General features: G+C 44.4%; 1 protein-coding gene across 1 annotated transcript; it reads right to left on the bottom strand.

Annotated features, from left to right (window-relative positions):
• Positions 1-462: 462 nt before the first annotated feature.
• Positions 463-13980, bottom strand: STC1 (stanniocalcin 1). The gene is made up of 4 exons (XM_038747510.1): positions 13863-13980; positions 11229-11371; positions 9882-10093; positions 463-3528 (listed from the first exon to the last, which is right to left on the bottom strand). The coding sequence occupies exons 1-4, from the start codon at positions 13978-13980 to the stop codon at positions 3258-3260; spliced, it is 744 nt and encodes a 247-aa protein (XP_038603438.1). The 3' UTR covers positions 463-3257.
• Positions 13981-14234: the final 254 nt, after the last annotated feature.

The raw sequence follows: 14234 nt of genomic DNA on the forward strand, positions 1-14234 counted from the left end.
AGTCAATGCTGTGTGGAAGGAAGTGGGTGGAGGCAGGGTATCTGACCTAGGAGCTTCATTTCTAGTCTTGCCTCTGATTCTCAGTGGGATACTACTGGACAAGTCACTTTTGGGAAACCGAGGCCCAAGGTGAGTGAATTGAGAAGGGGTGGGGAAAGACGGCCTGGAGCTGCAGGTAGTTCTGACATGGCACTGAGAGAGAGGAACCCATTTAGGTTAAAGTGCTCCAAACATTTGAACAGTATCCTTCTCCCATCCATCCTAAAGTAGAGTGCTGAGAAGCACCTTGGCAGGGATAAATGGTTGCTGGCATTTTTTGCCTTGCATCAGTGAAGTTGAATTCATAAATTGGCATTTCCACCCACACGAGCTGCTTAAGGAACCCGTTGCCCTGACTGCCAGACTGGAGGAAATCCTTCCATTGAAGACTAGGCATGGCAATGAAGGACACTGGAAAGAAAATAAAACTTAATACTTTATTTTGTCTCAGAAGGAATCCACCAAAGTCTTCATAATTATGCTATGGCATCTTTAATTATAAAAATAAGCAAAGAAAATAACTTGCATCTCTTATTACCATGATATGTTTAATAACCTTTATATGCACATGGAGCTTAAAATGTAATTTAACAATAAATAATGACATATGCCAGATATGCTCACTGCTTATTCCAGTACTCAGCCAAAAAACCCTAAATATTAAATTATAAATACATAATGCAAATATGGCACAAAAATGTCTAAAGTGCAACCAAATCACAATAGAAGAATCATGCAGACGATTCTAGGTCGGTCCAAATCACTGTGTAGTGAACACAAGACAAAGCATTTGCAGAATAAGTAGGGGGAAGGGAGAGCATAAGGGACTAGCATTTAGAGAATCGTGTTCCGTCGTTATTATTTAGGTCTCATGGCTTAAAGGGACCATGACAAGAAGAAAGATTGGGAAGGCAGAAGTAAGACGGTTCATAAATACATTGTGAAATAATTGTCAAGTCCTACTGGTGGCATTTGGGATATACTCTTGGTCAATTTTCCAAAACGTACTTTAATACACAAACTTCAGTAGCTTTTCTTGTTCAGATCTCCCTCGATTAAACAGGGCAGGCTTAAGTCAGCACTTGGTTTACCTGATTTCCAAGAGGATGAAGCAGTGCCAATTTTTTTGGGTGTGCAGAATTCCAAGTAGAAAACCCCCGTGTCGCTAGCAAATTTTCCTTGCTGGGTACAGTCCTAAGGACTGTACTCTGGGGCTATGGAATGAAGGCAGTGACAGTCCCACTGCTGCTGTTGCCGCCGCGACTGCTTTCAGTACTTTAGCAGCAAGTTATTGGTTTAAAGGCTTTGTGGTAAAGTTGTATTGCTTTATATTTTGCAAAAGATGTCCCCCTCCAGGAGCCTGCCACTTGGCTAAGCTCTCTATATAGCCCAGTGAGGGGCAAGCACCAATAGTTTCAACCTAAGCAAGTTTGGAGTGACACTGCCCCCTATTGGCCTCTGGAAGGCAGTGCTGCCTTTATGGGGCCGTTGGGTTCAAGGGCAGTGACCCTGAGAAACTACTGTTGTTTGGAAAAGTTACTCAGTGGGAGGCGGCTGTTGACATCTTGCAAATATCACGGCAAAAAAAAAAAGTTTAGCCATCATAGCTCTCTTTCTCTCTCTCCTTCTCTCTCTCCCCCCACCCTTCTTTTTTTTTTTTTTTGCAATACTGCAAAGATGTCTCAGCTGCCAGCACTGCTTTGGCAGGCAACATGCTACAGAACAAATGCCAAGGGATTCGTTAAGGCTGGACAGTCCAGGTCTATTTTCATTTCTTCAGGCCCCATGTCTCAAATAGGAGATGGGCAGGCTGGGTCACCGAAGCCTAACTTATGGAAAATCCTCCTCCTTCCCCACTGATCCTCGTGCTGAGCTGGGGCAGCAATGGCCACCAGCGAAGGGTGCTGATCTGAGAAGTACCGCTTCTCAAGACACAGCTTCTCAAGACCACCGGGTGGTCCCAATCTCGGGAAATGCTGTGTCTCTCCCATGGTTACTGGGATAACGGGTCAGAACCGCTTCAGGATAGGCCTAAGTCAGGAGGAGCCTCTGGCTAGAGGTGGATTTGGAAGGTCAATGACTACTAACCCGGGGTGTTTCAGAAATACCTGTTGGTTTTTCTAGTCCGGTACAGACCCTTCTCAAGTTATGATGTACAGTGGAACTAGTTCTACCACCTTCATTATAAAAGGCCACAAGGAGCGTTTGTGTATGTATACTTCTGATCACGTGACAGAGATACCATTCCAGGAAAAGAAATATAAAGCTAAGTTACAAAACTAAATCTATATGCAATAAAGTTATTATATTCTGCTTCTTCTAAGCAGACTCCTCTGGAATTTATGTACAGTACATAAGTTTTCATCTATTTATATTCCACAGTTAGACCTTAAGATACTCTAGTTTTAAGACAATTGTACTTTTAAAGCTCTGAACAGTTACAGTACATAAAGATGATAGGATTTTTTTTCTTTAAATGCAAGAAGATGCAGTCTCAGGGTCTAGTTAGAGAACTAGGCTCGAGCAATTTGGTAGATTCATTCATTCATTCAATCGTATTTATTGAGCGCTTACTGTGTGCAGGGCACTGTACTAAGCGCTTGAAAACGTTTGAAAAGGAAAAGATAAAAGATAAAACGTTTGAAAAGGAAATTAGACTTTTGAGGATTAAGACTATGACACTAGTTCATTAGAGACCAAGAATTCCATCACAACATTCATATTCGTCCATGGCCAGCACAGATTCATAACACGAATTCCATTCAACATCGTTATGAACATTCAAGACATGCATTTCGGTTAAGTTGTTACCTATCAGCTAACTTCACTGGGATAACTATTCTAAAAGGCTCCAAATTGTCAACTCATGTTGGGATTTCATGGATGGTTTGGGGGTGATGGGAGAGGGGAAGGAGAAGTGGGAGCAAGGAACTGGGTGGATGGATGGGTGTGAGGGGTGGTTTCTGTTGAGGGATGCAGTAAGATCATAACCAAGAACCTAGCCTGTTCTGTTGGGGGGGAAAATATTTTCATTGCAGAACATTGGGACACTGAATACTGAAGCCTAATTCCATGCAGTTGCCTTAAGGGGAAGAGAAAACAGAAACTACAGGGGGAAAAAAAAAGAATCAAACTGGGCACAGAACACTCAACATGGTGTTTTAACTCCTCTAAAATGAGACTAACTTGGTAGGATTTCGAATGCTTCTGGTGAATCATTAAGCGCTCTCTGTTGAGGTGCGTTTCATATGGGAGGGAAGGGAACCCTCACCTCGGAGGTTCCTGAAGAAGATTTTTAGCTTCTGGGGCTCAGTGATACGCCTTCTATTAAAATCAGATCGCGGGTGGGTTTGGGAGCAGTGATCTGTCTGCAAGAGGTGAAAGAGGCTGGCCATGTTGGGACCAATTTTCTCCATTAAGCTGTCTTTGATCGTTCCCACTGTCTCCTCATCACACTCCAAGAGGCTCCGGACCAGTTTGTTGTAATATCTGCAGGAGAGAAGAGCACATGCTTCTTAATCAGACCAAGGAGAATGAAGAAGAGAAAGACCAGAAAGGGACAAGGCTGCTCCTCACTGTGGATCAAAATGAATTGATCGTTTTGCAGGGCACTGTAGTAAGCGCTTGGGAGAGTACAACACAACAGTATGACAGGCCCATTCTTTTACTCCCCTTCTAGAGCAAACCAAATCACACACCTAATCCTAAATTGGACAGCTAGCATGAAGCCCACCCACCTGGATATTTTATGAGTGATATATCCAGATTCCCTCCTAAAGAGTGTCGAGGGGGATAATTTCCCACCCAGGTTATTAGATTGCATGGCTGAGTTAGCAGTGCTGATTTTTCTGCTTTCCTCTGAAGCGGACCCTGTGTGCTATTGTTATGAGGTGAAATCCAGGCTACAGTGGGATTTCTAGAACTCAGTTCAGTGGTCTTGGAGAAGAAGCCAGTGCTACATTGTTCTCTTTCTCTTCTGGGTCCCGCTGGACCAGCTGACCATAAATTTAGGAAGGAAGTGAAAAGAGATTCAACCACTTCAAGTTCACTGGGCTTTGGGATGAGTCTCCCAGATTTTGTATTCGTGATAGTAAGTTTTCTAGTCTCTGGTTCAGTTTAGGTTAAATATCCCAGACCACTGAGTTTGCCAATGCCTTCAGGGTTAGCGGTTCATTATTTGCTACGTACAGGATGCCTCTGAATGTAAGCAGAAATTTGAGTTCTTGTTAATTTGGTGCAGGCTTTGGTTATTTGTAAGAAAGGCTTATTTATATCTAAGTCTAAAGGTCTGTTACTTGGAAGCGATTACTAGGCTTCAAGGCAAGAAAAGTCCTTTTAGCCACTGATGAATAGCCCACGGTGCCAGATATGTTCCAGAATTTCTACATTACTATTTTTGTTGTTATTGTGATATTTGTTAAGCAGTTACTATGTGTCAAGCACTGTTCTAAGCACTAGGGTAGATACAAGATAATCAGGTCAGACACAGTCCCTATTCCACATGAGGCTTACAGTTTAAGAAGCAGAACAGGTAATGAATCTCCATTTTATAGTTGAGGAAACTGAGGAAGAGAGAAGATAAATGACTTGCCCAAGGTTACACTGCAAGCAATTGGCAGAACCGGGCTTAGAACCCAGGTCCTCTGATTCCCAGGTCTGTGCTCTTTCCACAAGGCCGGGCTTTTTCTTTGCTGAAGAAAGATCCATTCAAGCATTTTTGGCAAATATAGTAGGACATAAGGCAGCAGTACGGTTGTGCTGTACTCTCCCGCATGCCCGCAAGTACAGTGCTTGTCCCACAGTAAGCTCAATAAATATAATTGATTAATTGATTGTTAGGGTTAGGATTTTGATGACCGTGCTCTTGACGGAGAAACTGATTCTGGATAGCAAAGAGTTCCACAGACATCTCAATCTTGCCGTGACCAAGTGGAGTTAGTTCAGTCTTCCTTTAGTAGGGAAGAATGACCCCCATACCATGCAGTCTTAGCAAGATAAGTGCAGGTTTTATTTGCAAGCGATGTGGGAAGAACAGTTTCAGAAAGACTGACTTTCAAGAAACTAGTGTACCTTGCAAAAGCAGGGATGATGTGATGAAAATTTTTTTGATCCCTCTAGACCATCCAGACTAAACAGACCCAGCCACCATAAGCAGCTCTCCCACTATGAGAAACACAATGGGCTTGATATGAAGCCATGATCACCTCCTGCTACTCTGGATTCCCCATCCAACTCAGCTTTTATGCATTTATCTGTAAATTTATGCATATGCATATGCTGGAACTTTGCCAGATAATCTTTTAGTAATTCTGAGCCTAGTACAGTGTGCCCCACGAATTAAGTGCTAAATATAAGTATCAGATGATGACAATTGATAGGTTAGCTAAGTATTCAGATATGTAACTTTAAGGAACTGGTCAATTCTCAGTTCCTTCCCCTTCTCTTGCCATCTCTGCCCCTACAATGCTTTTGGTAACCTGGGCTTCATTGGTAAAATCTGTAAGCAAAGGGGTGAGGACAGACAACTCCACCCTACTGGTACTGGAGTAAGGAGCATAATCCAGTTTGAAGTTAGGAAATTTCAGTGATGGGGCCTATTCTTCCCTTGCAGCTCCAGAGTGCAACTGGTCTCTAGAACTGGTTTCCCACATTCCTCCTCGGAGTCTCCCTTTCCAGCAAACAATGGATGCCACGGTGTGGCCACCTTTTTTTCTTTTTTTAATGTATTTGTTAAGCACTTACTATGTGCCAGGCACTGTTCTAAGTGCTGGGGTCGATACACAGTAATCAGGTTGGACAAAGTCCATGTCCCACGTAGGGCTCATAGTCTTAATCCCCATTTTACACATGAGGTAACTGAGGCACAGTGAAGTGACTTGCCCAGAGTCACACGGTAGGCAAGTGCTGGCACTAGGATTAGAACCCAGGTCCTTCCGACTCCCAGGCCTGTGTTCTATCCACTAGGGAACACCGCTTTTCTTAATACAGGTTCCATCTATAGCTCACTGAGGTGTCTAAGGAGGGCTGTAAGAAGGGGAGCGGAGTTCTGATCACACAAGGATTAATTTAAACCTAGCACCCAAGCCCCCTTACCCTTGAAAGAAGAGAGCCTGGCTGCCCAGAGGCACTTTACTAGGGACCCAGTATCATAAATATGGTGGCTCTACATCTTCTGCAGAAGAGGCTGGGAAGAAGGCCTCTTCTCCCACCTTTGCAAGTACAGTTAACAATGAGGGTCAACTATCTCTTCTTTGCCCCATGGGAGTCGAGGTTAAAAAGGAGTACGTGCCCTTGGTCATACCTGCTGTTCCATTTTTGGAGAGGTGATGTGAGTTCTAGAGCTCCTGAAGCTTGCTTGGTAGCCACTTTTCAAATGGAACCGGTCAACCCCCTAGCCAAAATGGCCTGACAGGAGTCGTTCTGATCCAAAGCCAAGTAACAGGAGGTCTTCTCCCCACACTTAAGTACAATGTTTTAATATGGGAATAAGACACACTGTGTCTTCAGAGTTGGGAAGGGATTCTCCCCAGTTTTATCATTTTAGTTTAAGTCTCTGTTGAGATTAGGACCAAGCTTTCTCATGAGAACGTAGAGATGAGCTTTGTGGCCCCAGTTCTGCCATGCTCTGCCTAATTACACATGCTGCCCAGGAACTTGGTGATTGAGTGGAGCAAGCTTTATAAATAGTCCTTTTGTTTCTCTTGATCAATATTATTCTCCTGTTTCCTGTTCTCTCTCTGTGCACAGATCGGTGGGAAACCTTGTCCGGTACACGTACTGGGTCCGGGTTTGACTGATTGTTTCCCTAGCCCTCCTCTTCCCCATTCTCCATGAAAGTGGTGTAGGGCATAGAGAGCTGAAGGATCCAGCTTCAAAATTGAGCTTGAACACTCAAATTGTTCTCTCTCCAGCTTGTGCAGCTTTCTCATTGACACACACTTCCCTTCTCAAGCCCCCTTTCCCTCGCAGGGTTTCTCCCGCCCCCTCCGTCTCATTTGCGATAAGTCACAGGAAGGTAGAATGGAGCTTTAACTACTTCCTCTTGCAACTCAGTGCCAATTGGCAGTGACCTTAGTGAGTCCCCGTGTTAAGCTAAGAGCTGGGAAAGCAGGATATGTTTCAGGAGAGCACAGACCTTAAATAGAGCAAATGAACCCGACTAGGAACCGGAAAATCCACAGTCCGAAACAGTAATAAAGTCAGTTTAAATGAGATCATGGAGAAGTTGTGGTTCGCCTCTTAGATTTTGGTCTCAAAGTGAAGTGGCTGTACTTTTAGATGGGCTTAGTAATCAAATGAAGTCTCAATAGGCTATGAAGAGGAGGATTCTCAGAAGTTTGACTGTTTACAAGAACATGGTGTGAACGCCGAAGGGCGTGTTAAAAGGAGTAGCATCTTGCGGTAGCTCTGCTCGTCTATTAGGACAGCCCTGTTCTCCTAAACAAGCTTCCCACACTTGAGTAGGGCAGCAGCTGAGCTTTCTACCTTCACAGCGGAATAATCCACTCTTGTAAGAATCTAGAGGTTTAGCAATGCTTTAGAGCTGGTTGCATTTAAAAGTGAGACCAGAAACTAGAACGTGGGAATTGTGAGGTGAAATCAGCTTTAAGCAATGGCATTAACAATAATGGTATTTGTTAAGTACTTACGATGTGCCAGGCACTGTACTAAGCCCTGGGGTGGATACAACCAAACCGGGTCAGGCACAGCCCCTGTGCTACATGGGACTCAGTCTCAATCCCCATTTTACAGATGAGGTAACTGAGGCACAGAGAAGTGAAGTGACTTGCCTAAGGTCACACAGCACGCAAGTGGCAGAGTCAGGATTAGAACTCATGACCTTCTGACTCCCAGGCCTGTGTTCTATTCACTATGCCATGCTAATTCTCTAGGGTTTATAGATTTCACAAGACTCTGAACTGAGTTCATCCATTTTCTTGGACTGGCTGGCTTGTTTCTCTGCCATTCCCAAGCTCTGGGTCGACACCAGTGGCCCTCGAAGAATATTTTGCTGGGATCACAACTGTGGCAGCACTTTTTGAAAACAAAAAACAAAAAACAAAAACCCAAAACGGTTCTAAGGTGGTAAGTTGCTTTAAGGAGCAGGGACTTGAGCAAAGTAATGAATTACAGAAAGGGAATTTGTCAGTGGGTGTTATTTTGATTATTTTGTTAGTGGCTGCCCTGTTGATCCATGACTCTGGACCTGTGGTTGTGTCTGTCTTGTGGTCCCCATGCTATAAAGGCATGCCAACCTCTGGCCAGCCCCTTAAGAAAAAGTTGCTCCTCTCTGGTTTGACTCCCAGAGATGAATTAGAGACCAGAGAACTGCAGACAGAGGCACATTTGGAAAACTGGAGGTTGATTTTCCAGTTTAGAAGAAAATCAGAAAGGAAAGACTTCTACGGTTGTCTTGAACTAGCTACAAAATTGTGCTTTATAGCGAGGCATCATCCACCAAGAAGATGCCATTCAAAAAGACAGAAATCTTTTAAAACTAAGCAGCGTGGCCCTGTGGAAGGATCCTGGGCCTGGGAGTCAGAGGTCCTGGGTTCTAATCTCAGTTCTGCTAGATATCTGCTGTGTGACCTTGGACAAGTCACTTAACTTCTCTGGGCCTTGGTTTCCCTATCTGCAAAAAGGGGATTCAATATCTGTTCTCCTATTTACACTGTGGAGCCCTATGTGGGAACTGATGATCTCGTATCTATCCCAGTGCTTAGTACAGTGCTTGGCACATGAGTGCTAAATACCCCAATTGCTAACAAGATAGCTGAGTGGATACAAACCTGATCCCCTTTCAATAGCCATTCTAAAATTTTATGTAGAGGACTGCTTAATTCTAGATCTTTGACAGTAATCAAGGTATTTAAGTCCTTACCATGTGTCAAGCACTGTACGAAGAGCTAGGGTAAATACAACATAAGAAGATTGGACATAATTCCTGCACCACATACGGATCACAGCCTAAGGGGGTGGTAGAACGGGTATCTTACAAAATGGTCTAGCAACCTAACCTAAGAATTCAGGTTCCAAACATTTTGTCCTGAAGTATCCCCATAAAATCAAGGCCACAGTGTTTTGGTCTGAAAATATCTGGATAGCTGGGTTTGAATATACACTTGGGAGTAGACAACTCTAGGTATAAATAGGGAGCATAAGAAGGCAGAGAGATAAGGCAGTAAACTAAAATAAAACAGTTAAGCCAAAGCCAGCTCACACTGGAAGAGAGAAACTAAACACGGTCAAAGGAAGAGAGTATCTGACAAGTGGGGCTTTGGTTTGGTGAACTAAAGTCAATATTTGTTAAGCCCTGAGGACAGTTGAAGCCATAGTGCATTATCTGAATTCAGTGTACAATGTGAATAGTTGAAAAACTGAATTATAACTTGCTAACATAGGCTTAAACTGAAACATCTTGAGCTCAATTCTTTCATATTTTTAAGGAAGGGCACGTTTAGAACTTTTCATCACCCCATGTGTTACAAACTAGAGCACAACATGATTTCCATGTGTTACACCTTTCCTCACACAGTCAATGAACTGAATTTATGATTACCTGGCAAAATATGGATAACTCACTTATTTCTGCAAAGGTTTCCGTTTTAAAAAACAAAACAGTGTTAAAAGGCTAAGACCACTGCTATGGGTGAGAGGAAGGAACTTCCTATGAGACTTGTGTCAGCTGCTTTAAGGCGATAGTGGAAAGATCTTTCCACAAGCAGCAGAAATCCCTCAGGAGAGTGAAGTGGGAAGAAGCAACTGCCAATAGATTTGCCACCATCCCTGAGAAAGCTGAGGCCTGAGGTCATACCTTGGCTGTCTCAGAGTCAAATACCCACCTGTTTGAGAAGTGATTTGGAAGCTGCACAACTTCTGTTATTGCTTCCGGGTTCCGCTTTGCGATACCGCACATGTCCAGCTTGCTGTAACACTCTTCCTGCACCTCAGAGATCATTCTTTGGAAAGTCGAGCATCTCCGAATAGCCAGGAAGACCTTGGCGGTAACTCCATTGGCAATGCACTTAAGGCTTTCCTTGACGAAGGCTTTTCCCTGGGAAGGTAGAAGGACAGCCTCAATAAGGAAAGGCCAAAGAGGGCAGTGAAAACAGTCTGGCTAGTTTGCATGATTTTTGCAAAGACTATTCAGTAGCTGCCAGAGTATCTTTGCTCTAGTTAAGCTGCATTAGATGGCAGAGAGAGAACCCCGGGCAATGGACATGGAAAGGTTTAAAATCAGGGCTGTCAGTATGCTCTCTGGTGTCACTTTAATTTTTAATGCATGTTGGCATGAGCCCCCGTAAGTTATCGTGAGAAAGAAGTGAAACAGGAATGAGATTAAAAAGCCTGGGGTGTTGAGGGGAGCGGAGAAGAGATAGAGAGACAGAGAGAAAGGAGGTGGGGCAAGGAGAGACAGAGGCATACAGAGAGGAGAGGAGAGAAGCAGAGCGTGCATGCACACACGAATGAAGTGCCTGCAGCTGAAAAGGCTCATAACTTGGCTTTGTATTCTCAGGGCTGAAAACTTCCAAATTCAAATCACACGCCTGTGCCAGGTCATAGAGTGAGAAGAGCTACTTTGTTAAAAGAACATTTATATTTCCTCTCAAAAAGGAAACTTAATTCCCCGACCCTTTTGCCAAACTCTCCCGTGGCCTGAGCAGAAGAGCATATGGAAAGCGTTCTGCAACAAGCTGAAAGAAAGCAGCGGCTCTAGACTCTAAGCTCCCTGTAGGCAGGTACTGTGTCTACCAACTCTGGTGTGCTGTAATAACAATAATAATAATGGCATTTATTAAGCACTTACTCTGTGCACAGCACTGTTCTAAGCGCTGGGGAGTTTACAAAGTGATCAGGTTGTTCCACAGGGGGCTCACAGTCTTAATCCGCATTTTACATATGAGGTAACTGAGGCACAGAGAAGTTAAGTGACTTGTCTAAAGTCACACAGCTGACAATTGGCAGAGCAGGGATTTGAACCCATGATCTCTGACTCCAAAGCCCGTGCTCTTTCTACTGAGCCATGCTGCTTCTGTACTTTCCCACGTGCTTCATGCAGCCTTCTGCATACAGTAAGCACTCAATAAATACCACTGTTTGAGAGGTGATGAGGCTGGTTCATCAGAACTAAGGGACTGAGCCAATTTTGCAGAAGCTGCAAGAGGGAGAATGGGTCTTAAGTGGCTTACCTGAGTGTCAAATTTAGCAGCGCTGTACAGGAAAGATTTACAAATGTCGTACATCCCATCTGTGTCACAAGTGGAGTTCTCCAGGCAGGCAAATGCTCCACAGCCTACCTGAATGGCACTATTCAGGCAGCGAACCACTTCAGCTAGAAGACAATCACGACACCCGTATCAACTATTGGGGTGGGAATTCATTGCAATGCAGTGACATCGTCCCTTGTCAAAATATATGTTTAAGGGTCAACAGTTTGGACATTAAACAGGAGGTTAAGGAGCCAAGGGGCAGGGATGTCACAGAGGGAGGGAAGTTCTCTGGGCCCTCTGAATCTGGGTGCTGAAGCACAGTGGTGATGAGGCTTCTGGGGAAGGAGGACTCTTTGACAACCCTCTGTGTCCATCTTGGTAATCCCACTGCAGTTGTGACCACTGGCAGCAAAAGCAATAGTTGTGAGTCGCCCATGAAAAAATTGGTGTCCTCTAGGTGCTAGACCATTCCATCAGATGGAAAGGACACAAAAGCAGGAAGCCTGGTGTGGTACTTAAGTCAAAGGGAGAACACCAGGTAACAGTGCTCTATCCAATTTGGCCAAGGGTGGGCAAGGGGTTATTCAAATTTAATCGCAAATGAGCATTTCCCAGGGCACTGACTGGTGACCACTGGTTGGTGACAACTCTATGAAGCAGTCAAGCAGCACGGGCCCGGGAGTCGGAAGGACCTGGGTTCTAATCCCGCCTCCGTCACTTGTGACTTGGGCAAATCACTTCACTTCTCTGTGCCTCAGTTACCTCATCTGCAAAATGGGGATTAATACAGTGAACGCCATGTAGAACATGTGCTGTGTCCAACCCGATTAGCTTGTATCTACCCCAGTACTTAGTACAGTGCCTGGCACATTGTAAGCACTTAAATGCTATTAAAAAGATCCTTAGGGTTATTTGATCTCATCCTGCAACTACGAGAAAAGGATACCAAATATAGGAATACTTTCCCCTATACTCATGGGTCAAGATGAAGACCTCAAGGAGCCGAGGACAGAGGAGGGCCTAGTGGGCATGCTCCAAATTAAAGTTTGCCACATTGTCCCTCTCTGCAACATCTACTGGTTCTTTGCACACCATCCTCTCCCTGTTTGGCCGGGGCTATTTTTTGGTCCTTCAGTAGGATGTGGAGGTGTCTGTCAAGATGGCTGCAGCCCCCTGACCTCTTTCAAGGAGGTGGATCCTGAAGCAGCTTTCTCTTGCTCCCAATTCTACCCAATGTACAGTGGCATGTCTCTGTCTTTCCTCAAAAGAGCTATTAAAATCCTTTAGCAGAAATACAGGTGTGGAGCAACACATCCTGTTGTGTAAGACTAGGAGAAAATGACAAAGGAAACTTCCATTGAGATTTTTTTTTAAAGAGTCTGGGTGAGAGCACTCAAGTAATTTCTCCCCCTGTGAAGAGGTTGCCTTGGAAAGCAGCATTGCAAGAAATGATATGCACCTTCCACGTCATAGCATTTGCCACAGAGATCAAAAGCATCATTCAGCTAGGCTTCCCTCACCCCCATCCCCCCCAGCCTCTAAGATGTTACAAGTCATTTTCCTAATTATATATTTCCACAGTTTCAAATTATAACTTTGCTTTTAGCAGTTTTAATATGCAATAGGGCTGCTATTGTTTTAGGCATAATGTAGTTGTGAATCATTGGGTCACTATAGCAACTAAGTACAAAAGGAAATGGAGAAAATTCCCAGCAAGGTATTAAATTGTTGCAGAAACCTGTGCGCTTTCACCCAGCATCTTCTGTAAAGGAGCTGAAGACAAGGCACCTGTAATAGAACCTTGCTGACAGGGACAGTTAAGGGGAGAGAGGATGCCAGGGCTGTCAAGATAAGCCAAGCTGCCCACTGGCAATCTAAGTGTCAGTGCTGATTTAGAAATGACTCCTATCCTCTAGGGACAAAGGCATTAAACAATTAATTGTTCTAAGAATCAGACTAGTGACTTTTTTCTTTTAGAGACACCTTGGAACAATTTGAATGTGTGCATTTTATAAAATATATATTTGTATTTTTGTGGGGCACACTGATGGCTCAGTTAGGTGAGGGACTGGGGAGAGGGATGCCACGATTTCTTTTCTTTGAATACACCCTAGGTTATTCTTCAGGATGGAGTGGAACGGTTCAATGACTCAACTTTCAGGGGAGCTCAAACGTGTCTTCCCTGAATAGCAGGGATGAGCGTTAAATGGGGAGAGAAGGACCGCCCCAGGATGGGTTATTCTCACCTAAACTGAGCAGTAAGAAAGCTCAGAGAACGCCTTTATGCACGCCAACATAAAAACGCTGTCTCCCCCTCCTCTCCCTCCCCCCTCCCCCCACCCCAATAGGTTACGTGCCAGATTTCAGGCAATCAAGCAAAGGCTTATGCAACGAAATACCCTCAGCAGAGCTCATTTCTTCGTTAGTTGCATGCAATTTATTAAACAAAGGCGCTCCACTTCCTAAGGCGATTGGATTACACAGCAGTTTATTGCCATCAGGCATAAAGCACATTTATTATTAAGATCAGCAGCCGCAGAGGTATTTGCAACAGTTCTGAAGAGCAAGGCAAATGAGGTCGGCAATTTCAAAAAGTCCACATTAGTCCCTTACCTGAGTTTTGCGCTGCCACTCTGGTCTTCCTAGTACTCACAGAGTCATTCTGCTCGGCTTCATAGGCTGCACAAGCACTGATTACCAGGACCAGAAGCAAGGCTGAGTTTTGGAGCATTCTCTGAGAAGTTTCCGCTAAGTTTTTCTCCCCCCCCCCCTCCTCTTTCCTTTTTTCCCCTCCCTCGGCTTGAGTGAAGATGTGGATCTGGATACCCGAGGGTTTAGGTGAGGATTTGATGGGTACTGGCTGCTGCTGCTCCTGCTTGCTGCTTGCTGCTGCTGCTGCTGCTGCTGCTGCTTGCTGATGGCTACGGGCACCTCTGGCTTTTGCAAACTAGGGGCCCAAAAGCAGCACCCAGGGATTTTATAGCC

Source organism: Tachyglossus aculeatus, chromosome 5 (assembly GCF_015852505.1).
Source record: "Tachyglossus aculeatus isolate mTacAcu1 chromosome 5, mTacAcu1.pri, whole genome shotgun sequence".
Lineage (NCBI taxonomy): Eukaryota > Metazoa > Chordata > Mammalia > Monotremata > Tachyglossidae > Tachyglossus > Tachyglossus aculeatus.